The sequence below is a fragment of the Xenia sp. Carnegie-2017 genome, unplaced genomic scaffold, assembly GCF_021976095.1.
Source record: "Xenia sp. Carnegie-2017 unplaced genomic scaffold, XeniaSp_v1 HiC_scaffold_14, whole genome shotgun sequence".
Taxonomy (NCBI): Eukaryota; Metazoa; Cnidaria; class Anthozoa; order Malacalcyonacea; family Xeniidae; genus Xenia; species Xenia sp. Carnegie-2017.
Genome location: NW_025813447.1, coordinates 2224053 through 2249772, shown reverse-complemented (window position 1 = coordinate 2249772; position 25720 = coordinate 2224053). Strand labels below are relative to the sequence as shown.

Genomic DNA, 25720 nt, shown 5'->3' with positions numbered 1-25720 from the left:
GACTGGATTTAGTGTATGGATTGATGCCATCAAGATAGTACAAGAAAATAGTAACTATTACATAGTTAATTAAGTTTCATACTTGGAGATATTAGAGAAACGGCCATGGACGCATGCGCACACGGCCCACATTTTTAAGGGGGGGCGGTTGGTACATACAACCGTCCAGCGAATAATGCCTTGCTATCGTTGTCTTCTCAACATTTTTAGTGAGGCTGGAGCCTCCCCACTCCCCTACGTAATACGCCTATGCATTGACGAATTTTCATATTTTTACTATATTTAAAAAATAGTCGACTTTTTAGTCGTCGTGCATATAATGGAAAGCTCATCCATCTGTTGGCAAGTTAATGGTTTTATTATGCGAGTATTTTGCAAGCAAATTCAGTATGTTATATAAAGTTTTTAAATCGCGTTTGCTTTCTAGGAAGCTAACGATAAGAATATTTTTGTGTAATTTTTTGCTGTATGGGAAATAATTATGAGAATCATTTGATGTTGATTTTTTGCTTTCCAGGAAGAAAATGACGAGAATATTTTGCGCTCAACCGAACGTCAGATAAAACTGACTGCATTATTGAAAGATGGCATCGTTCTCAAAGTGCTCAACGTTAAAGACGAGTTAAGCAAAAAGAGTGTTCCTGAATCATCTGTGAAGGATGAAATGAGCATTTTGCTTTTGGCAGACCTTCAGGAAAAGCAAACCACAGAGAGCAGAGCTGTGGAAAATATTCTCGAGGAAAGGGTATGGTAAATTATTCATGTTTTATTATGTGTCCTGTATGTGTTTTATTTTGTGAGCTCTGTCAAGTGGCAAAGTAAGTTGTCAAAGAAAAAGAGGCTTATGGACTCGTTGTGTTCTTTTTATTCGAAAAAGCAAGTGCTCAGTTTTGAACTTTTATAAATTTTCAAGGCTTACTTCACGCGCCGTTTTTCAATCCAAACCGAACGCAGCACACGCCAAAGAAGCAAAACGGCAAAACAGCTTCCAACTCCTTTAAGTACTAATATTAAATTTGAGCCTTTGCCAGCCAAAAATGAAAAGTGGAAATGAGGACTAGTCACAATTCAAATTACTTGTGTTTTTCCTTATTTCTAAGGCATCTTTAGTATTGTTCATAAGAGTCAATTGACTAACTGCCATTAAGGCATCACATGCATCATAAGATATGCTATCACACAAAAAAATTCATGGATTGTGTGTCCCTGCTGTTTGTTTCCTACAATGTGATTTGAGTTTGATTGTACGGAAGCGGATGTAAATCATACAAGCAAAATTTTTGCGTTTAAAAGTTGTGTATTTTTACTATAAAAGTTGTCATTTTACTGTGAAAATACGTATATTAACATTTATTGATGACATTATTCACTCGGTCAAAAAAATTGTCTCGAACAAAGATAAAATCAATTGTTTTATTATCGAAGAATTCTTCACATAATTGCTTCCACTTGTTAATTACTTATAATGAATCATGAGATTTGAAACTCTTTTTTTGTTGACGTCGTGGAAAATTATTATAACAAAAACCTTTGCAAACTACCGGTTCCAACAACACCACTCTCCAACACAGAGCTCTCAGTTTCGGTGAAGGTAGACCTCCACAAAATCTTTCCATGGCTTTCTCTCCCATGTCGCAAGCCTTCAAGCATTTCTCAAGGCCATTCGCATTAACAGAAGTCGGAATAAGAGAAAACATCAGTATAGAGGACAATAAAAAGGCGATGAAAACTTGATTTACTGACATGGTGACGCTCTGACGATTAAAACAAAATATTTTAAGTATTTATTCATATTTCTTTCGAGTCAATATTTTAAAATTAGAATTGACAAACCTCTGTTCATAGAATCAATTGATTACTTTCAATGACAGATGTATCGTTCTTGTCGAGAGGGAAGTGATTCTTTTCTTATGAACAACCTTACTGCGTCTCCGTTTGTTCAATGTATTTCCTTTCGGTTTACTGACGTTGCATTTTTTCACGTACACGGAACTGTGTGTCGCGTATCCCCCCTCCCTCCCCTCCCCACTGCAGTAACAAAAACACAGGAAATGTTCATTGTTTGAAAACACGCTTCATTGCTCGTGATTCTGCGTATTTCAATCAAAAGCTTTACCAACCAAAATTAGGTGATGAGCATAAAGATAGGATCTGGGGCGAGTCACTATGTCCACGATTCATTTAACTCTTATTTTAAAGGCATTTTTTACAAGGAATCGCATTTCGGAATGCATCGAGGGATGCATGACGTTTTCATAAAGCTTGCGACTCCATGGCTAAATCGCTACATTTCCCTACCACAACATCCTAAACATACCTTATCTCACCTACTTCCACCATATCTCACCCCTAAGATACTCACATTCTATCCCTCCCTAACATATCTTACCCCTTCTTTTATCCTTTCTTCTCTATATATTCTAGTTTTGTACCTTTCAAAACGATTGTTTTATTGACTAGGAGGAAGAAGCATTGATCGTTATAAGGGATGAACAACGTCGTCTCAGACAAGAATTTGTGGTCGACAACCTGGCCGCTGTTATTCTTCAAAATGATCAAGTGTGTAATGCAAAGAACAAATAAAACGACTTTATGACCAATTTCACAAATATGAATATGTTTGTGTGCAATGATCTTGTGCATTTTCTCCCCATTTTAAGGTTAATGATAAACATTTTTAATCTTTGTATTTTTGCAGGAGTTGTTTGAGGAAAACGATGACGTGAGTCAGACCATTGATGAAAGCGATGAGCAACTCGCGAAAATGGATGCAGAGCTAGAAGACGAGCGAAAGCGTAGACTCCTAACTGGGGCGAGTGAAGCTGAAGTTGACGTGGCAATGAATGAATTGAGAAGACAACAGGAAGCGAAGAGAAAGGTTTGCTATAGTAGAAAGTACACGGTTTTTGTTCCTTTGACTAAACGGTAGATGAATAAATATGTTTCATTTATATTTAGCAACATTTATCACGATATGTTTACGCATATGGTTCACTTGTATAGTATATACATGATTTTCAACAGAAAATGTGAAGGTCTTATTTCTCACTTTCGTTTGAACTTTGAAGACTATTCTCATACAAAAAAAAATCCTGAGACTTTCGGTCCTGGCTATCAGCGAGTTAATTTTGTTTGGTAAAGTTTGAAAATAAAGAAACAATACTTGTGCACAAATATATTTCTTTTTTATCGTGATAAAATTGATAGCTGCATGAATGAAAATAGATTATTTTCGAGAAAGTTTGGGGAAGGCGAAATCAAATGCTTGGTGGAAGTAATCCTGACACCACAAGGATCACTATGGCGTAGCTTAATACAGTAGTATATTGACTTGTAAAATGTGAAAATCTTATCATTCTAATGTTATTAAATATATCATGTAACGTTTGGTTCTTATATGTAACTGGTCGAAAATAAGACGTCAAAATGTTAACCGTTGTTAATATTAGTCTGCAACTTGCATCGTATCAAATTGCTGTTAATTGTTCTTTTACAAAAATAACAAAAGCTTTGCCTATACATGTGATTGTCATTTTAGTGGAGGTCAGAAAAAACGATTGGCAGCGCGAACGTCGCGAGGATAAACAATACGAAGACGATATAGCAGTCTCTGTTGATGTTGGTAGAAAGGGAATCATCGATTGTTAACGAAAAACATGTTACAAAGATCAAAACAAGGCGAATCAGTTTCTTATGAACTGTGTCAGGGTAGAAACAATCACGCGGGGCAGCAGCAATTTGTACAGAAATGTTTTTATGAACTGTGTCAGGGTAAAGGTAACACATGCGGCAGCAGCAATTTGTACAGAAATGTTCTTATGAACTGTGTCAGGGTGGAGCAAGCACGCGGGGCAGCAGCTTAATTTGTACAGAAATGTTCTTATGAACTGTGTCAGGGTAGAGCAAGCACGCGGGGCAGCAGCAATTTATACAGAAATGTTCTTTTGAACTGTGTCAAGGTAGAGCAAGCACGCGGGGCAGCAGCTTAATTTGTACAGAAATGTTTTTATGAACTGTGTCAGGGTAAAGGTAACACGCGGGGCAGCAGCTTAATTTGTACAGAAATGTTCTTATGAACTTTGTCAGGGTAGAGCAAGCACGCGGGCAGCAGCTTAATTTGTACAGAAATGTTCTTATGAACTGTGTCAGGGTAGAGCAAGCACGCGGGCAGCAGCTTAATTTGTACAGAAATGTTCTTATGAACTGTGTCAGGGTAGAGCAAGCACGCGGGGCAGCAGCTTAATTTGTACAGAAATGTTCTTATGAACTGTGTCAGGGTAGAGCAAGCACGCGGGGGCAGCAATTTGTACAGAAATAGTTGTAGAATATTTTGGCGACGACGCATTGCCTTGTGGTATTTAGTCAAAACAATATTTTACTAATGCGAATTCGTAGGGTTTGTTAGCAAGCGCAAAATACTTTTAGGGAAGTTTTATACGGAGTGACTGTATATTTACTAAACTGCTCTGTGAACAAGTCGTAAAACCGATCTTTTTGAAATTATTGTGACATATACCGAGCAAATATTTTGAAACATCTCTGTTGGTACTAATTTATATCGTACAGCCATATTTTATTGATATGCAATTTTTATATAAGTAAACAAAGAAACTGCATAGAATGATATATAAATTTTTACCCATATGGATGATAGTTGCAGGCTTGCAGCTATAGTTCTGACTCTTCAGAGTTAAAAAATCGGCATTTCATAAGTCCATGCGTATAGTAGGAGAGGTATAGTTTGTTGTGATAGAGAACCTTAAAAATTTTTGTGTCCACTTACTGGTAGTTAGGACCATGTTCAATTAGCGCATTTGTTCACGAAAAAAACGTCTACAGTTCCGAGAAGTAAAAGTTATAGACTATATATCTGTGTTCGACTTTTAATTGAAAACAACCTGGGTGTATGGTGAACAGGGAACGGTACTAAAGATAATGTAAAAATTCATTTATATTTTCTAATAACAGGATAATTTTTTGATGCTAATGAACTTCAAGTTAAACAATTTCATAGAACTCAACTGGTTTCATAAGTAAAGAAGAAAAAAATTTCATTACTTTAAGCTCAACAGACTTCTTTAATGTTACCAGTTCCTAGCTTTTTTATTAGTCACTTTATACGGAGCTATGTTCTTTTACTTCGTCTATATCAAGTACAGTTATCTAATTGTTTTTCTGCCACAGCTTCGAGACCGACTGGCCAGACGTCGCGAGGACCGCGCCAGACGAAAAGCTCAGGAAGAACTGGAACGAGCCGCGAAGGAAGACATGAAAACAACGGATAAGTTGGAGCAAGAAGAGAACCACACACCGGAAACAGCGAGTACCAATCAAGTTGCTAAAAGACTTGAGAAGTTGAATGGAGATTACAAGTCTAGTTTGCCTGTATGTGTTTATGTAATTCTTTATCCCAGCGTAATCACACAGACGTTGAAACTCGTTGAACAAGTTACTGCTGGCGTGAATTAGATATGTTTATTTGACCCCATATTCGCCTTTAAAAAACCCCTTCAAGCGAATTTTGCTTCTACATTTTGTTTCGTTTCATCAAATACGATAAAACACCTACCATTTGATTGAATGTTAGAAACTGTTGAACGAAACCTATACAACGCTTAACTTGGTAGTATATAATTTGATTGCTTTCTAAAAGGTTGAAATGTATCGTTCAAACTGGAGAATCAAATGAATAAAAATGTTAATTCAAAGATGACAACGTCTTTCCTAAAAAAGATATGGTCACCTCTTCACTGCACTGTGGCGATATGTTCTGCTGACGGTGCTACTGATCAGCGGACATTCTGATGGACTTGACTATCCAAACTTAGGACCACTGGTCTCCGGAATTTGTCTAAATCTGTCTTTGTATTCTTGATTGTAGGATGGCTTCACCATGAAGAGAGAGAAAACTGTCGTTGATGTTAAAGTTTCCGATGATAAAAAAAAAGAAATCTTTGGTTCATTGCTTCGTGAGCATACAACGTTTGGTATGGGGATTGAGAGGGAAAGAAAGAGACAGGAGGATAGAGTAAGTATCTTTGTATGGGGATTGAGAGGGAAAGAAAGAGACAGGAGGATAGAGTAAGTATCTTTGTATGGGGATTGAGAGGGAAAGAAAGAGACAGGAGGATAGGGTAAGTATCTTTATGGGGATTGAGAGGGAAAGAAAGAGACAGGAGGATAGGGTAAGTATCTTTGTATGGGGATTGAGAGGGAAAGAAAGAGACAGGAGGATAGAGTAAGTATCTTTTTGTGGTGATAGAGAGGGAAAGAAAGGGATAGGTGGATGTTGTAGGTATCTTTGTATGGTGATAGAGAGGGAAAGAAAGAGATAGGTGCATGTTGTAGGTATCTTTGTATGGTGATATAGAGGGAAAGAAAGAGATAGGTGGATGTTGTAGGTATCTTTGTATGGTGATAGAGAGGGAAAGAAAGAGACATGGGGCTATTGTATACAAGTATCTCTTTACGGGGGTTGAGAGGGAAAGAAAGAGACTGGAAGATGTTGTAGTTATATCTGTGTGGGAGCTGAGAGGGAAAGAGAGATACAGGAGAATATTGTTAAAATTTTTGAATATGAACGATGGATTAGTGAGAGGTAAAAAAGAGACACGAGTACACTGGTTTGATTAGTTAAGGATAAAGCTGTTGTTGTCTGGCAGTTTACAATAGATTCACAGAGATCGCAGTGAATCTTAGACTAATTCACGTCTCTATCGAGTGGAAGAAGTAAAAACTCAATAAAAATGTGTTCTTTAGTTTCACAATGGAAATCTTTCATCTTTTAACAGTTGAATGAACGAAGATTGCGGAAAAAATCAAACGTCGTTGCTGCTGCCGCAACTATCATTGGTTTGGGAGAACGACAAAAGACGATGGTTGAACTGAAGCACAAGGTTTTGTGATGCATGTTTTACTTCATTTTTGTACACGTTGGTCAACGTTATACTCGTGGGTTAAACAAGGTTATGAACGCCTAAATGCATGTTTTACTTCATTTTTGTACACGTTGGTCAACGTTATACTTGTGGGTTAAACAATGTTATGAACGCCTAAATGCATGTTTTACTTCATTTTTGTACACGTTGGTCAACGTTATACTCGTGGGTTAAACAAGGTTATGAACGCCTAAATGCATGTTTTACTTCATTTTTGTACACGTTGGTCAACGTTATACTCGTGGGTTAAACAAGGTTATGAACGCCTAAATGCATGTTTTAGTTCATTTTTGTACACGTTGGTCAACGTTATACTCGTGGGTTAAACAAGGTTATGAACGCCTAAATGCATGTTTTACTTCATTTTTGTACACGTTGGTCAACGTTATACTCGTGGGTTAAACAAGGTTATGAACGCCTAAATTCATCTTACTTCATTTTTGTACACGTTGGTCAACGTTATACTCGTGGGTTAAACAAAGTTATGAACGCCTAAATGCATGTTTTACTTCATTTTTGTACACGTTGGTCAACGTAATACTCGTGGGTTAAACAAAGTTATGAACGCCTAAATGCATGTTTTAGTTCATTTTTGTACACGTTGGTCAACGTTATACTCGTGGGTTAAACAAAGTTATGAACGCCTTCACGTTGTACACGTTGGTGAACGTTATGCTTGTCGGCTTAAATAGTTAAGTTGTCTACGCGCCTGTCTTCAACTTTTCACACTAAAAATTCCTGTTTCTTGTGCACAGGAAGAGCGTGACCGGCAGCTCACGATGGTTCGCGATAGAATTACGCGCGTGCGTTACGAACGCACGATGACAATGAAAGAGCCGAAGTCCACGTCCAAAGGATTCGATCACATACTGACACAGGAGGAAGCCGAGGGACTGGGTCCAGAAGAAAAAATGAAATTGATAGCTGCAAAAATGGAAGAAAAGTTCAAAGTTGTCGAAAGACGCGTTAGCTCGACGGTAACAGCAAATTTTACCATAATGTTTTCAGACTGCATTGTGAAGAAATTTAACATAACTCAATCTTCTTCAATAGAATTGTGTTATTTTATATCTTTTTGGAGAAATGTAATTTTTCTTCTTCATACGAATGAGATCGTTATGACGTCACATTGCATAATTAGCAATAGTTTTGTCCACCTTCAGCATTAAAATATCTAACTTTGGAATCTCTACAAGTATTCATCTACACATGTATTCATGAAATTTTGTATTTGTGCATAAAACGTTTTAACGATGTTGAAAATTGATGATCTTTAACTTGTTACTAGTTTCTATGATGTCTTAACGATGTTTGTTTGCATAATGAATAAAGTCAAATATAAGTAAAATAAGTCAGTTTCTACTGAAGAGATTGTAAAGTCATTTTATATATGTTCAATTAATACAAAAATTCGTGATAAAATTTCGTGTCGTAAACGCTTTAAAAATCATAACACGATTAGCTCTAACAATTACTTTATTGTTGTTGTCCCATTGGCTCGTTGTCTAGGTCCATTCTCCTCCCATTATATTACTTAATTGTTGTTGTCCTATTGGTTTATCGTCTAGATCCAGTCTCCTCCCATCATATCACTTAATTGTTGTTGTCCTATTGGTTTATCGTCTAGATCCAGTCTCCTCCTATTATATCACTTAATTGTTGTTGTCCTATTGGTTTATCGTCTAGATCCAGTCTCCTCCTATTATATCACTTAATTGTTGTCCTATTGGTTTATCGTCTAGATCCAGTCTCCTATTATATCACTTAATTGTTGTTGTCCTATTGGTTTATCGTCTAGATCCAGTCTCCTCCCATTATATCACTTAATTGTTGTTGTCCTATTGGTTTATCGTCTAGATCCAGTCTCCTCCCATTATATTACTTAATTGTTGTTGTCCTATTGGTTTATCGTCTAGATCCAGTCTCCTCCCATTATATCACTTAATTGTTGTTGTCCTATTGGTTTATCGTCTAGATCCAGTCTCCTCCTATTATATCACTTAATTGTTGTTGTCCTATTGGTTTATCGTCTAGATCCAGTCTCCTCCTATTATATCACTTAATTGTTGTCCTATTGGTTTATCGTCTAGATCCAGTCTCCTATTATATCACTTAATTGTTGTTGTCCTATTGGTTTATCGTCTAGATCCAGTCTCCTCCCATTATATCACTTAATTGTTGTTGTCCTATTGGTTTATCGTCTAGATCCAGTCTCCTCCCATTATATCACTTAATTGTTGTTGTCCTATTGGTTTATCGTCTAGATCCAGTCTCCTCCCATTATATCACTTAATTGTTGTTGTCCTATTGGTTTATCGTCTAGATCCAGTCTCCTCCCATCATATCACTTAATTGTTGTTGTCCTATTGGTTTATCGTCTAGATCCAGTCTCCTCCTATTATATCACTTAATTGTTGTCCTATTGGTTTATCGTCTAGATCCAGTCTCCTATTATATCACTTAATTGTTGTTGTCCTATTGGTTTATCGTCTAGATCCAGTCTCCTCCCATTATATCACTTAATTGTTGTTGTCCTATTGGTTTATCGTCTAGATCCAGTCTCCTCCCATTATATTACTTAATTGTTGTTGTCCTATTGGTTTATCGTCTAGATCCAGTCTCCTCCCATCATACCGTTGTACTCGGAAGTTCAGGAGGATGAGGCAGCAGATTTGAATCGCAGAAAATCCGTTCGTCTCGATGAGAAAGGCAAAGAAAAGAAGCTTAAAGAGAGATTGGCCGCAAGGAAAAAGGCAAAACGAGGAGATTTGTCAATTAAGGAAAATGGACGGCTCTCAGAGACGCATATGGAAGATTTTGAAAACACATCCACAGCTTAATCACCCATGTTTAAATTGTTTATTTCATCCAAGCAAACTAAAGAAATAGTAAAATAATAGTTTTTCATGTCACGAGCACCAATACAGTTTGTAGTTTCATGATCAGATACTCGAAATGATGTTGTTTAACATTTTCATACCTTCTTGAACATTGTTATTTTGTAATGTCAGACGTTGCTCAACATTGTCAGACGTTGCTCAATATTGTCAGACGTTGTTCAACATTGCCAGATGTTGTTCAACTTTGTCAGACGTTGTTCAACATTGTCAGACGTTGCTCAACATTGTCAGACGTTGTTCAACATTGTCAGACGTTGTTCAACATTGTCAGACGTTGTTCAACTTTGTCAGACGTTGCTCAACATTGTCAGACGTTGTTCAACATTGTCAGACGTTGTTCAACATTGTCAGACGTTGCTCAATATTGTCAGACGTTGTTCAACATTGCCAGATGTTGTTCAACTTTGTCAGACGTTGTTCAACATTGTCAGACGTTGCTCAACATTGTCAGACGTTGTTCAACATTGTCAGATGTTGTTCAACTTTGTCAGACGTTGTTCAACATTGTCAGACGTTGTTCAACTTTGTCAGACCTTGTTCCACATTGTCAGACCTTGTTCAACATTGTCAGACGTTGCTCAACATTGTCAGACGTTGCTCAATATTGTCAGACGTTGCTCCACATTGTCAGATGTTGTTCAACTTTGTCAGACGTTGTTCAACATTGTAAGACTTTGTTCAACATTGTCAGACGTTGTTCAACATTGTCAGATGTTGTTCAGCATTGTCAGACGTTGCTCAACATTGTCAGACATTGTTGAACATTGTCAGACGTTGTTCAACATTGTCAGACGTTGTTCAACATTGTCAGATGTTGTTCAACTTTGTCAGACGTTGTTCAACATTGTCAGACGTTGTTCAACTTTGTCAGACGTTATTCAACATTGTCAGACATTGTTCAACATTGTCAGATGTTGTTCAATATTGTCAGACGTTGCTCCACATTGTCAGACGTTGCTCAATATTTTCAGACGTTGTTCAACATTGTCAGACGTTGTTCCACATTGTCAGACGTTGTTCAACATTGTCAGACGTTGTTCAACATTGTCAGACGTTGCTCAATATTGTCAGACGTTGTTCAACATTGTCAGACGTTGTTCAACATTGTCAGACGTTGTTCAACTTTGTCAGACGTTGTTCAACTTTGTCAGACGTTGTTCAACATTGTCAGACGTTGTTCAACATTGTCAGACGTTGTTCCACATTGTCAGACGTTGTTCAACATTGTCAGACATTGTTCAACATTGTCAGACGTTGCTCAACATTGTCAGACGTTGTTCAACATTGTCAGACGTTGTTCCACATTGTCAGACGTTGTTCAACATTGTCAGACGTTGTTCAACATTGTCAGACGTTGTTCAACATTGTCAGACGTTGTTAAACATTGTCAGACGTTGTTCAACATTGTCAGACGTTGTTCAACATTGTCAGACGTTGTTCATCATTGTCAGACGTTGTTCGACATTGTCAGACGTTGTTCAACTTTGTCAGACGTTGTTCAACATTGTCAGACGTTGTTCAACATTGTCAGACGTTGTTCAACATTGTCAGACGTTGTTCCACATTGTCAGACGTTGTTCAACCTTGAAAATGCTGGTTGAACGAGAGGATCAACGTAACAAATGTGTTCACAAATATTTCTTCATCATCACTTTCACAAGGAGGATTTTCAATCATTGCCACCAAATACTTTACAAATTCCTCATTCAAATATTCTTTACACAACAAAAATATAACAAAGTAAATGGTTTGAACCCGGGAGTATCGTAAAAATATAACAGGTATTTTAATGTCAACACTTAAACTACCCACACTAACGTTCTGAGTTAATTTCTTATGTTAACCCTCAGTGTCAATTACTCTTGTTCACCCTTAGTGCTAATTACTCACATTGACTCTCAGTGCCAATTACTAATGTTAATGACTCTCAGTGTCAATTACTAATGTTAATGATTCTCAATGGCAATTACTTATGTTAATGACTCTCTGCATCAATTACTAATGTTAATGACTATCTGTGTCAATTACTAATGTTAATGACTCTCTGTGTCAATTACTTATGTTAATGACTCTCTGCATCAATTACTAATGTTAATGACTCTCAGTGTCGATTACTTATGTTAATGACTCTCTGCATCAATTACTAATGCTAATGACTCTCAGTATCAATTACTAATGTTAATGACTCTCTGTATCAATTACTGATGTTAATGATTCTCAGTGTCAATTAGTAATGTTAATGACTCTCTGTGTTAATTACTAATGCTGATTCTTTGTGTCATTTACTCATGTTTACCTCATGTGTTGAAAACTCAAATTGACTCAAAAGTATTTTGAGTCAATTTTTTATATTTCTCAGTTTTTAATATTTCGATGTTGTTATAAACACTGAATATTGTGAACACTTGTATTCATTTTTCGTCTAGTTCCCTATCTACATGGTGTTAGTTTTTGGGGTAAGATTAAGTACCAGAACAAAATTGCAATCGAACATAATTTCATATTGAAGCTGTAAGTACTTTTTAGTGTTATTCACTTATGGTAATTGGTTATCGTGTTCTCACTTTTAACGACTGTGAAGACGCAGCTGAAAGTCTTAAAAAGGTGCCAAAAGTTGTCGAGCTTGAGAAAAACTTCACAAAATCTACTGACATTGACTTTATAAAACTTTGATTGTTTAGGAGATACAAGAGGCTCGGAAAGATTTAACAATGAAAGGCTTTAGGTTTGACTAGGTCAAATACTTGTTGCATGGTGTATTGGGGCTCACAACATGTGTATTTATACATTGGCAAGGGCTTTAAGATTCCATTAAATATACTATATAAACTATTGAAATAATTTATTGTTAGCTAGGCTCATACCAGCATACAGAAATATAAAATGAAAATCTATTTCTAAATTGGTGTATTACTTTTGAACCATAATATAAATACGATAATAATTTATTAAGCTTCTTCATTTGATGAATTGATATGTGTTGGTTAAATTATTGTGATGATCGATTAGTGCAATGAAGATTATTTTGGTGAAGAATGATCAGAACAAACCAGGAAATTTTTGAAGTATTTCTTTAACAACAAGATGATCTTTTTCCACATCTGCAGCTTCCTCCTTGCTAATTCTTCTCAGGCATTTACCAAGCTCTTCATGACGATATTTGTAGTCCCCATAATTTGTTGTCATCATGATGGAGTGTAGTAATGATAGATACTCTGTTCTCAACTGTCAACATTTAAAGTGTACATGCTTGTAAAGCTTTTAAGTTGCTATTTTCATTGTTTTAAATTTTGCCTTGAACAACATATATGCAATGACAAATATGGCCTAGGTAGTTGTTCCAGCATAGATGTAGTACTCTACATTTCTGTTCTGGCCTAGGTAGTTGTTCCAGCATAGATGTAGTACTCTACATTGCTGTTCTGGCCTAGGTAGTTGTTCTAGCCAAGAGTTAACTTTCTTGGTAACTGTTATAGCCTAGAGGTAGTTCTCTGTACAGTTCTTCAAGCCTAGCAAGTTATTTGCTCTAGCCAAGTAGTTGTTCTAGCCTAGAGTTAACTCTCTTTGTAACTGTTATAGCCTAGAGTTAGTTCTCTGTGCAGTTCTTCAAGCCTAGCAATTTATTTGCTCTAGCCAAGTAGTTGTTCTAGCCTAGAGTTAACTCTCTTGGTAACTGTTATAGCCTAGAGGTAGTTCTCTTTGCACGTCTTCAAGCCTAGCAAGTTATTTGCTCGGGCCAGGTAGTTGTTCTAGCCTAGAGTTAACTCTCTCGGTAACTGTTATAGCCTAGAGGTAGTTCTCTGTGCACGTCTTCAAGCCTAGCAAGTTATTTGCTCTAGCCACGTAGTTGTTCCAGCCTAGAGTTAATTCTCTTGGTAACTGTTATAGCCTAGAGGTTAACTGTTATAGCCTAATTCTCTTGGTAACCGTTGTTCAACATTGTCAGACGTTGTTCAACATTGTCAGACGTTGTTCAACATTGTCAGACGTTGTTCAACATTGTCAGACGTTGTTCAACATTGTCAGACGTTGTTCAACATTGTCAGACGTTGTTCAACATTGTCAGACGTTGTTCAACGTTGTCAGACGATGTTCAACATTGTCAGACGATGTTCAACATTGTCAGACGTTGTTCTACATTGTCAGACCTTGATGTACATTGTAAGACTTTGTTCAACTTTGTCAGACGTTGTTCAACATTGTCAGACGTTGTTCAACATTGTCAGACGTTGTTCAACATTGTCAGACCTTGATGTACATTGTAAGACTTTGTTCAACATTGTCAGACGTTGTTCAACATTGTCAGACGTTGTTCAACATTGTCAGACGATGTTCAACATTGTCAGACGTTGTTCAACATTGTCAGACGTTGTTCAACATTGTCAGACGTTGTTCAACATTGTTGGACGTTGCTCAACATTGTCAGACGTTGTTCAACATTGTCAGACGTTGTTCCACATTGTCAGACGTTGTTCAACATTGTCAGACGTTGTTCAACATTGTCAGACGTTGTTCAACATTGTCAGACGTTGTTCAACATTGTCAGACGTTGTTCAACATTGTCAGACGTTGTTCAACATTGTCAGACGTTGTTCCACATTGTCAGACGTTGTTCAACATTGTCAGACGTTGTTCAACATTGTCAGACGATGTTCAACTTTTTCAGACGTTGTTCTACATTGTCAGACCTTGATGTACATTGTAAGACTTTGTTCAACATTGTCAGACGTTGTTCAACATTGTCAGACGTTGTTCAACATTGTCAGACGTTGTTCAACATTGTCAGACGTTGTTCAACATTGTCAGACGTTGTTCAACATTGTCAGACGTTGTTCAACATTGTCAGACGTTGTTCAACATTGTCAGACGTTGTTCCACATTGTCAGACGTTGTTCAACATTGTCAGACGTTGTTCAACATTGTCAGACGATGTTCAACTTTTTCAGACGTTGTTCTACATTGTCAGACCTTGATGTACATTGTAAGACTTTGTTCAACTTTGTCAGACGTTGTTCAACTTTGTCAGACGTTGTTCAACATTGTCAGACGTTGTTCAACTTTGTCAGACCTTGTCCTACATTGTCAGACCTTGATGTACATTGTAAGACTTAGTTCAACTTTGTCAGACCTTGTTCTACATTGTCAGAGCTTGATCCACATTGTAAGACTTTGTTCAACTTTGTCAGACGTTATTCTACATTATCAGACGTTAAGTTAAGACATCAAGATCGTAGTAAGACTATTTGCGCGCAGCATGGAAAATTAACCAAAAATTAGGTTCCGTTCGCAAGAATAGTTTTTATTTGTCACAAAACATCAGACAAATGTATTTGTATACTAATTTAATCAATTCAAAACCATCGCACACAAAGTTGCCAAACACAAAATACTCCTGTTAATGGTGTATACATTTCATAAATATATGTTTCAGGGGGGTACCACTGACGTTTTACAGGAGGGTCGCGAAACTTAAATTCAGCTATTTATATTTATGAGTTTATTAAATTGAAATTGTAAGTTCAACGATTATTTTCATCGGTGCTCGCTGAAATTGAAAGCTTTTACGTTCTATTGAGCTCTTTAACGTAATGTACAAATCGTTATACGACTACAAGACCGGAGATAAGACTCAACTCAAAGTACGGACAGGACAAACTTTTGAATTTGTCAAAGCACACGATGAACACTGGTGGTTGATGACATGTCAGGAGAATGGCAAAACAGGTCTTGTCCCCAGCAGTTTTTTAACTGAACTTAAGCAAAAAACTACCTTGGTATGTTTTATCTCGATATACTTTTTATGTCAAAAAGTTTTATTTACTTTACAGTTTGCAACATCCGACCACTTAGTTTAAAGTACGTCACTTTAATTAAACGATTAACGCCTAATTGTGAACGTCACAGTTGCTTGAATAGTGAGAAATGTCCACTAAACTTTCTTCTCCACTTTGGCATTTTAGGAAGAGAAAAGTTCCGAGCTTGACTCAATCGATCGAGCAATCGAAGCCGTTCGCCGAAACTCTAAAAAGCCTGGCAAACTTGACAAGAAAGAACAAGCGAAGTTACAGTGAGCGTTGTGAAATGTTTGCATTTAGTAATGTAGTCAAACTGCTTATTTAGTGCAACCTCAGTAAATAGGGAACAAACAACATAACCACGTTTTTAAAATGTTTTAGTCCCACACTTGCATGTGGTTATCATTTATTCCTGCGGCCTGTCAATTGCATTTCTCGCCAATGGGAACAATGTATTGAATGAAACAGCCAACCAAAGCCAGTAATCTAATTAAATATACTGCCCAAGTGGCACAGCAAATTGGACCTAGTGTATTTTTCATGTACTTTGCTATAGCTATGCAAATTTTTCTATGTTCACTTACTGCAAAAACAAAAGATTTCTTAGGAAACAAAACTTGCTGTTAATGTTTGTTGCAAAGTTTTAAATTTCATGACAATTTTTTACCAGGAAATTGATCAAACAACGTGAACAAGTATCTTCTGAATATTTAAAAGAGAAAAATCTTGCCCAAAACAAGCAACAATCAGGAATGGGAACAGTATCTTCTGATCTTGGTTTCCCACTGCAACCTAACAGACCTGCTCCCGATCCCCCAATGGTTGGTAAGAAGAGAAAAGCACCCATGCCTCCAAACAATTGTAACATTCCATTATCAATTGGTAGTGAACTTGTAGAACAAATTCGAATAAGGTTTTTGTGCATATTGTTTTAGTTTAGTGTCCAAGCCTTGCAAAGATGGGCAGGCATTTATCGAATGGTTTTATCTTTTAGCACTCAACTCCCTTACACCAAAAGCATAACGGCTGTGGAAACATTGTTATCCCATATCACAAATCGTGTTCCATCTCTTTCTAAAGAAGTTGACTACATTTTAGAGTCATTATACTATTTCAAGGTAATGGCATTAGCATATTAGGTAGGGGTGCCAGCAAAATCAGTCGAGGAATATTTGTGGGAAATTCAGTAAATTAAGTCATTCAAGATCGAAATTGTACTGATTCCTCCCCTCAAAGAAAATTTGCTGGCATGCCCATGGGTATCAAATAGTTTTATTAACTCATTAATTTTTCTGGCAATAAAATTATTCAGTGGGAGCATTAGTTGAAGATAATCTTATGAGCATCTCTCTTGTTTATGTTTTGTTCCCAGTTAGGTGTTGCACCCAGTTAGGTGTTGCTCCCAGTTAGGTGTTGCTCCCAGTTAGGTGTTGCTCCCAGTTAGGTGTTGCTCCCAGTTAGGTGTTGCTCCCAGTTAGGTGTTGTTCCCAGTTAGGTGTTGCTCTCAAGATTGGGAAAATGAGCATATATGATAATGTGTTTGCTAGCAATACATCTGGCCATTTATTGTGTTCACTTTGGCGAAGCAGGAAGTCTTAAATGGCTTTATTGAGATGAATTTTGTAAATTATTTTTTCTAGGATAATTCTTGCAGTGTTTCTGATGAAGAACTGCTAAATACACATGATGGTATATGCCTAAGGGCTCTATTTGATGAGCTGGTAAAATGTAAGGATGACTCACAGCAACGTAGCTGGGCTTTACACGAAGATGAAGACACTATATCACAATTTTTGACTGACATCATATCAATATTGGTATGTTGGAATGTGTAAGACTGCTTTTTAAGATGATGAACTGTGGAAATGTGCTGTTTTCTTATATTAACTGACAATGATTTTATTGTTGTTAAATTATTCAGAATGATGCTAATCCCAATGTTTGCTTGGCCGCAATAAGACATGACTCATACTATGCACTAAATGCAATGGTTGAATACTATCAAATGGTAAGTTCATTGAATAAAGCAAGAGAAAGTGAAACCAAACAAATGTGTTGGATTGACAACCATCTGAGCATTAAAAGTATTGAAGTGCATGACTTGTTGTCATTTTTGAGGAAACCAGGAGAACATTACGTATCCTTTTGCTTCAAGTGCTTTGTGGTTGTTGCAGTCTTGGTGCCGAGGTTTCTTCACAGTTACTTTGCACAGTCCTTCCTGTGGAGCTTGCACGTGATATGCAAACTAATTGCAAAGGTTAGTTTATGAGTTAAATATATGTAGGTATAAGAGCATTATTTTGCTCTTACTGACATATTTTCCAAATGTTTGACAGACCTCGTTATATTGGCAATTAGATATGAAAATGAATTATGTTTTGATTTTTAGATATTGACAAACTCTTGAAATCAGCTCAGTTGTGCACCATGATATATTCAACTGGAGAAGCACTACCTTATCACCATTATGGTAAAATACTTTTGAATCAATTTGAGTTTTCAACACATGAGGTAAACATGAGTAAATGACACAAAGAATCAGCATTAGTAATTAACACAGAGAGTCATTAACATTACTAATTGACACTGAGAATCATTAACATCAGTAATTGATACAGAGAGTCATTAACATTAGTAATTGATACTGAGAGTCATTAGCATTAGTAATTGATGCAGAGAGTCATTAACATAAGTAATTGACACTGAGAGTCATTAACATTAGTAATTGATGCAGAGAGTCATTAACATAAGTAATTGACACTGAGAGAGTCATTAACATTGGTAATTGACACAGAAAGTCATTAACATTAGTAATTGATGCAGAGAGTCATTAACATAAGTAATTGCCATTGAGAATCATTAACATTAGTAATTGACACTGAGAGTCATTAACATTAGTAATTGGCACTGAGAGTCAATGTGAGTAATTAGCACTAAGGGTGAACAAGAGTAATTGACACTGAGGGTTAACATAAGTAATTAACTCAGAACGTTAGTGTGGGTAGTTTAAGTGTTGACATTAAAATACCTGTTATATTTTTACGATACTCCCGGGTTCAAACCATTTACTTTGTTATATTTTTGTTGTGTAAAGAATATTTGAATGAGGAATTTGTAAAGTATTTGGTGGCAATGATTGAAAATCCTCCTTGTGAAAGTGATGATGAAGAAATATTTGTGAACACATTTGTTACGTTGATCCTCTCGTTCAACCAGCATTTTCAAGGTAAGATGAGTTTTCTTTCTTTTTTGTTCTTTTCAAAATAATCACTTGTAGTTAAAATCTTCCATCATATGCTTAGATGTGAAAAGCAACACAGTGATGAAGATATTGTCAGATAAAGGAACTTCGAAAGTTTTAACGGAAAAACTTATGTTACTTGTCAACAGGGAAGGTACGTAGTTGCTTTGTAAACAAAACTCTTTCCCATTCATGTTTTTGAGCAAATGCTCTTTCAGGGGCATTCACCACCCAATATTTTCTAAACTCTGAACTTCAACTGTACAATGCAAAATATCAAAATGTAATTATAATTTTTTAACTGAGTAGTACTTCCTCTGAGATTCCTCTCTTCAGAGAGGTTCCTCTCTTCCTTGCTTTGCATTTAGAATGCCTACCAATAAATTTTTGGGAAAATAGACGATAAGTAGCTTTCATATGTAACTCTTTGCATAACTAAGAATAAGAATGGTGTATTGGGAAATTCGATCTTTTAGCCAATAAGATTCATCGGAACAAAGACAAGTTGTTGTAACACAATTTTTTGTGTGTATCATCTTTAGATGATCCCGTGAATATATTTGGCAACTTGAACCCAATTCAAAACTCCTTGTTAAAGTTCTATGAAGATATCTTCTCCAGTGAAAGTACTTCAGGGCTTTTCTTCACTACGGACCTTATGGTGTTGATTGACATTGTATTACGTAAAGTATCTGACCTTTCGCCTGGTGAAGAGGTATTTTTTTGTTAAAGTAGATGTTATTTGTTTGTTAAACACTATTTCTTGAACTACTTGGCTAGAGCAAATAACTTGCTAGGCTTGAAGAACTGCACAGAGAACTACCTCTAGGCTATAACAGTTACCAAGAGAATTAACTCTAGGCTAGAACAACTACTTGGCTAGAGCAAATAACTTGCTAGGCTTGAAGAACTGCACAGAGAACTACCTCTAGGCTATAACAGTTACCTTGAGAGTTAACTCTAGGCTAGAACAACTACCTGGCTAGAGCAAATAACTTGCTAGGCTTGAAGAACTGCACAGAGAACTACCTCTAGGCTATAACAGTTACCAGGAGAGTTAACTCTAGGCTAGAACAACTACTTGGCTAGAGCAAATAACTTGCTAGGCTTGAAGAACTGCACAGAGAACTACCTCCAGGCTATAACAATTACCAAGAGAGTTAACTCTAGGCTAGAACAACTACTTGGCTAGAGCAAATACCTTGCTAGGTTTGAAGAACTGCACAGAGAACTACCTCTAGGCTATAACAGTTACCAAGAGAGTTAACTCTAGGCTAGAACAACTACCTGGCCCGAGCAAATAACTTGCTAGGCTTGAAGACGTGCACAGAGAACTACCTCTAGGCTATAAAAGTTACCAAGAGAATTAACTCTAGGCTAGAACAGTTGCCACGAGAGTTAACTCTAGGCTAGAACAACTACCTGGCCCGAGCAAATAACTTGCTAGGCTTGAAGACGTGCACAGAGAACTACCTCTAGCTTATAACAGTTACCAAGAGAGTTAACTCTAGGCTAGAACAACTACCTGGCCCGAGCAAATAACTTGCTAGGCTTGAAGACGTGCACAGAGAGCTACCCCTAGGCTATTAAAGTTACCAAGAGAATTAACTCTAGGCTAGAACAACTACCTGGCTAGAGCAAATAACTTGCTAGGCTTGAAGAACTGCACAGAGAACTAACTCTAGGCTAGAACAGTTACCAAGAGAGTTAACTCTAGGCTAGAACAACTACCTGGCCGAGCAAATAACTTGCTAGGCTTGAAGACGTGCAAAGAGAACTACCTCTAGGCTATAACAGTTACCAAGAGAGTTAACTCTAGGCTAGAACAACTACTTGGCTAGAGCAAATAAATTGCTAGGCTTGAAGAACTGCACAGAGAACTAACTCTAGGCTATAACAGTTACAAAGAGAGTTAACTCTAGGCTAGAACAACTACTTGGCTAGAGCAAATAACTTGCTAGGCTTGAAGACGTGCACAGAGAACTACCTCTAGGCTATAACAGTTACCGAGAGTTAACTCTAGGCTAGAACAACTACCTGGCCCGAGCAAATAACTTGCTAGGCTTGAAGACGTGCAAAGAGAACTACCTCTAGGCTATAACAGTTACCAAGAGAGTTAACTCTAGGCTAGAACAACTACTTGGCTAGAGCAAATAAATTGCTAGGCTTGAAGAACTGCACAGAGAACTAACTCTAGGCTATAACAGTTACAAAGAGAGTTAACTCTAGGCTAGAACAACTACTTGGCTAGAGCAAATAACTTGCTAGGCTTGAAGAACTGTACAGAGAACTACCTCTAGGCTATAACAGTTACCAAGAAAGTTAACTCTTGGCTAGAACAACTACCTAGGCCAGAACAGCAATGTAGAGTACTACATCTATGCTGGAACAACTACCTAGGCCAGAACAGAAATGTAGAGTACTACATCTATGCTGGAACAACTACCTAGGCCATATTTGTCATTGCATATATGTTGTTCAAGGCAAAATTTAAAACAATGAAAATAGCAACTTAAAAGCTTTACAAGCATGTACACTTTAAATGTTGACAGTTGAGAACAGAGTATCTATCATTACTACACTCCATCATGATGACAACAAATTATGGGGACTACAAATATCGTCATGAAGAGCTTGGTAAATGCCTGAGAAGAATTAGCAAGGAGGAAGCTGCAGATGTGGAAAAAGATCATCTTGTTGTTAAAGAAATACTTCAAAAATTTCCTGGTTTGTTCTGATCATTCTTCACTAAAATAATCTTCATTGCACTAATCGATCATCACAATAATTTAACCAACACATATCAATTCATCAAATGGAGAAGCTTAATAAATTATTATCGTATTTATATTATGGTTCAAAAGTAATACACCAATTTAGAAATAGATTTTCATTTTATATTTCTGTATGCTGGTATGAGCCTGGCTAACAATAAATTATTTCAATAGTTTATATAGTATATTTAATGGAATCTTAAAGCCCTTGCCAATGTATAAATACATATGTTGTGAGCCCCAATACACCATGCAACAAGTATTTGACCTAGTCAAACCTAAAGCCTTTCATTGTTAAATCTTTCCGAGCCTCTTGTATCTCCTAAACAATCAAAGTTTTATAAAGTCAATGTCAGTAGATTTTGTGAAGTTTTTCTCAAGCTCGACAACTTTTGGCACCTTTTTAAGACTTTCAGCTGCGTCTTCACAGTCGTTAAAAGTGAGAACACGATAACCAATTACCATAAGTGAATAACACTAAAAAGTACTTACAGCTTCAATATGAAATTATGTTCGGTTGCAATTTTGTTCTGGTACTTAATCTTACCCCAAAAACTAACACCATGTAGATAGGGAACTAGACAAAAAATGAATACAAGTGTTTACAATATTCAGTGTTTATAACAACATCAAAATATTAAAAAACTTTGCCCTGCAAAAAATTGCCACGCAGACAATGTTTGACATCGTGTGAATTCCAAATGCAAGGTTAAGGTATAAACAGAAATGAGAAAGCCTTGTAATTTTATACTTACGGGCAAAACTACATCTTTTAGGTCCTTGCTTATTGAAAGTGGTAAAATATCTGCCAACAGGGTCATCCATATAGTAAAAACGAGGCCAAAGAAGCAAAGCCATTGCATAAGTTTGGTCATTTTGTCCGCTACTGATGTTTATGTTTTTATCGAATATGGCGAAAATGAATTTTTGGAAGAAAAATGGAAGCTACTTGCGCACGCGATTTTACGTAGACGCGGACGGTTAACAAATTTCAACGGAGAACTTTATGTAGAGTAATTCAACTGTACGATGTTCTATGATTGCGGGCAGTGGGTGATTCATTGAGTTCTATAATTGAAGCAAGTGTCCCATTCACCTTTTAACTCCGCTATACTGGTCACAAGCCCGGGACTTGTAGCGTAAGGCTCTCTGCTTTTGAGCAGACTTGTCTCCTTTGCCAGGAGGAGTAGTGGAAGGATTTTACTTACTATTTTATGACTGCTTTAGTGTAAGAAAAACAGGATTTAGGTGTTTCGCAAATTACTACTTGCATTAAGTTTGGTCTGCTTAATATTCTCGTATAGTTTCTGTAATCACGAATGCATATTTAATTAACTGATTTTGTAAGACCTCAGTAATTCCTTCATATACGCATGAGTAGTTTCATGTATCGTCATATGAATGTTTATCGTACCGAACATTTTAAAGCAAGAGAAGAGGAAAGTGATATAGTCTGCCTTCATTTGATAACGAAGTCTTTTTTTACTAAGGAAACAAACATCTTTTGCAGCTGAAAATCAACAAACATACACGAAGTCTTAGATTCTTTGCCGCTAAAGCGTTACTTATGACAAAACTGCTAACAAAGTTGCAAAACTGAAACTCACAAACGAGGCAAACAGCTTAAAAATCCCTTAAACATCTTTGTCTTCTTTGTAACATAAGTACGAAGAGAAATACCTCTTCATCATAAGAGAAAGCTAAACGACTAAACGGTGACTGCCTCTTCATTCATATTTCTTTTGGCAAGATGAATGAATACGAATATGAAATTACGAATGTGCTGATAGCTCACAGCATGCGCGCCAAAATCACAAGAAATGACCCTGCACTTTGGGTGAGTAGCGTATGCTAAGCGCCACGAGCAGGGGCGAAACTACAACGTTAATAGACCTTTCCAAGGTTATCGCAGCCATATTGCAGGGGGTGCAAAAACATTGGGCCGAGCGCGGTCACGCATGGCGTCCATATGAATTACTAATACATGCGCAAATATTACCCTTATACATATTGGCCATTTCTTTCAAAATTATTTCTCAAACTCGTCCATTTTAATAGTCGAATTATTATTTGCGATTTTTTATATACGTGAGTCCAATTTTGTGGTAATCATAAAGCGGAAAGTTAAAGAAAACATTTGTTTTCTTTGAACAACTTGACCGTCGTTTGAGCGATGTTCTTGAGTTCGCAAATGTGCGGAACTCATAAGGCAAGTCAAACGAACTAAACCCTAAACTAGCCGAATAGCTGTGAGCAGTCATAGCCGAAATGGTAAAAAATGCGCGTTGTGCAGTTGGATATTGCGATAGTGATAAACGCTATCCTGATTATCAAGTTAAGAAGTCTCACGTTGAAAAGTTACTTTTTCATAAGTGGCCCAAAGATCAAGCACTTGCTGAAATTTGGCGAAAACAAATTGCAAACAGCAAAGCCGATGACTTTAACCCAAAGCCTGGTGCACAAGGTACTTTCGTTTGCTCAAATTATTTTCCCTTGGGAAGAAGAACCCCAAATAACTGCGGAACGGATTATCCTTCTGTTTTAATTACGCTATCAGAGTACGAGCAATCGAGGACTCCGCTTAAACGTAAAGGAGGAGAAACATGGACGACATCAAAGCGTCCTCATCAATCCTATGACACCGAGTATTCTGATTCAAGTTTTGATGGAAATCCAGCAAAATCTGAGGCATCTTTACTTCCTGTCCCTTTGGAATTTAAAGAGTTGACGAGAGTGTACGATGTAAAGTTTCACACCGGCCTGCCATCGACTAACAGTTTTAAGTGTGTATTTTAATACTTGGCTGTTTCTTCTTCTGGCTGTTAAGACGCCATACATAATAATAAAAATAGCAATGTCACTTTACAAATAATTGGAAATACTAATAAGAGTTTGTCGTAGAATAGTTCCTCGTGATACTTGATGACTTTGCTGAAGACATGTGCGTGTGTTGCGAACTCAAGAACATCGCTCAAACGACGGTCAAGTTGTTCAAAGAAAACAAATGTTTTCTTTAACTTTCCGCTTTTTGATTACCACAAAATTGGACTCACATGTATAAAAAATCGCAAATAATAATTCGACTATTAAAATATACGAGTTTGAGAAATATTTTTGAAAGAAATGGCCAATATGTATAAGGGTAATTTTTGTGCATTTATTATATTATATATGGACGCTATGCGTGACCGCGCGCTCGGCCCAATGTTTTTGCACCCCCTGCAATATGGCTGCGATAACCTTGAAAAGGTCTATTGGGGGAGTATATATTCATATATTCACATCTCTGGCCTGTTAGGATTTGTGATGTGCCATCTACCTTCTTTAGTATATATTGACTTACACCAACAAATAGAGATATTACAGATAACTATTATGATCACATTTAATGTTCAACGTCAATGTCTATTGTCTACGATCTATCTTACAATGGTTAAACTACTTCTATTTATACAAGATATTACGTATGGATATATTTGTTTCTTTACTAAATATGGTTAATTTACAATCAACAGAAAGCTATTAGGAACTATAAAAAATATTGTGATTATTGCACCTAAGTATCTCATTAAAGTAATCATTTAGTTAGTTACACTTGACTTAATTCTTTACCAATTAAGTACCAATTAAGTATCTTAACAGGCCTTTAAGTCACCTTCATTGAACGAGGCAGATTAAAGCGGTAGAGCTGGTTACGCTGTCATGAGATACTGTCCCGAGAATTTTGTAAAACAACAACTGTTCAAGTCACCTTTATTGAACGATCACCTTCATTAACCTTTATGGAGCAGTGTTGACATGGAGCAGTGTTGACATGCGGCAACAAAATAGCGATGCAATGCATACAAGTGAGTAGCCTGCCAAGCATATAGTTACCAAATGAAGTAGATTAAATTAAGATAGCTCAAATAAAATTATAAATTTGACATTATTTACGTCAATTTGTTTAATATTTGAAAATGTTTTTAGTTATTTGACCAAGTAATTGTTCAACCCTTTCTGCATTTGTGAACGCCCTGGCTTAGATTGCATGTCATATGACTGTGCTCACAAGCCTCGCATCAGAGGTGAC

The 25720-nt window shown here is 36.8% G+C and overlaps 3 protein-coding genes and 1 long non-coding RNA gene across 4 annotated transcripts in view; 2 read left to right on the top strand and 2 right to left on the bottom strand.

Annotated features, from left to right (window-relative positions):
• The window catches only part of LOC124434198 (trichohyalin-like), a 31318-nt gene extending 21435 nt beyond the window's left edge, over positions 1-9883 (top strand). The window contains 11 exon segments of the mRNA XM_046984081.1: positions 518-745; positions 2461-2559; positions 2699-2878; positions 3069-3135; positions 3539-3654; positions 3657-3686; positions 5185-5385; positions 5882-6028; positions 6792-6896; positions 7694-7915; positions 9551-9883. Coding sequence (XP_046840037.1) covers positions 518-745; positions 2461-2559; positions 2699-2878; positions 3069-3135; positions 3539-3654; positions 3657-3686; positions 5185-5385; positions 5882-6028; positions 6792-6896; positions 7694-7915; positions 9551-9778 — 1623 coding nt within the window. The 3' untranslated portion in view covers positions 9779-9883.
• On the bottom strand, positions 1278-1975 carry LOC124434019. Its single transcript, XR_006944681.1, has 2 exons — positions 1834-1975; positions 1278-1754 (listed from the first exon to the last, which is right to left on the bottom strand). It is a non-coding gene; the product is annotated as an uncharacterized LOC124434019 (long non-coding RNA).
• Positions 9884-15321: 5438 nt separating the features above from the next.
• On the top strand, positions 15322-21826 carry LOC124434678 (NCK-interacting protein with SH3 domain-like). Its single transcript, XM_046984561.1, has 12 exons — positions 15322-15612; positions 15799-15905; positions 16304-16546; positions 16628-16751; positions 17274-17450; positions 17555-17641; positions 17752-17890; positions 18023-18103; positions 18728-18859; positions 18936-19028; positions 19417-19589; positions 21427-21826. The coding sequence occupies exons 1-12, from the start codon at positions 15427-15429 to the stop codon at positions 21610-21612; spliced, it is 1728 nt and encodes a 575-aa protein (XP_046840517.1). The 5' UTR covers positions 15322-15426; the 3' UTR covers positions 21613-21826.
• On the bottom strand, positions 21704-22562 carry LOC124434679 (dolichol-phosphate mannosyltransferase subunit 3-like). The gene is made up of 4 exons (XM_046984563.1): positions 22404-22562; positions 22196-22225; positions 22048-22125; positions 21704-21970 (listed from the first exon to the last, which is right to left on the bottom strand). The coding sequence occupies exons 1-4, from the start codon at positions 22521-22523 to the stop codon at positions 21917-21919; spliced, it is 282 nt and encodes a 93-aa protein (XP_046840519.1). The 5' UTR covers positions 22524-22562; the 3' UTR covers positions 21704-21916.
• Positions 22563-25720: the final 3158 nt, after the last annotated feature.

Coding starts and splice junctions, on each gene's coding strand:
- LOC124434679 (XM_046984563.1), bottom strand. CDS start 22,523: ATGACCAAACTTATGCAATGGCTTTGCTTCTTTGGCCTCGTTTTTACT. Junction 22,226..22,403: donor TAAAAGATGTAGTTTTGCCC/GTAAGTATAAAA, acceptor TTTTTTGTCTAG/TTCCCTATCTACATGGTGTT. Junction 22,126..22,195: donor ACATGGTGTTAGTTTTTGGG/GTAAGATTAAGT, acceptor AGTACTTTTTAG/TGTTATTCACTTATGGTAAT.
- LOC124434678 (XM_046984561.1), top strand. CDS start 15,427: ATGTACAAATCGTTATACGACTACAAGACCGGAGATAAGACTCAACTC. Junction 17,891..18,022: donor TATGCAAACTAATTGCAAAG/GTTAGTTTATGA, acceptor TTTGATTTTTAG/ATATTGACAAACTCTTGAAA. Junction 18,104..18,727: donor ACTACCTTATCACCATTATG/GTAAAATACTTT, acceptor TGTTGTGTAAAG/AATATTTGAATGAGGAATTT.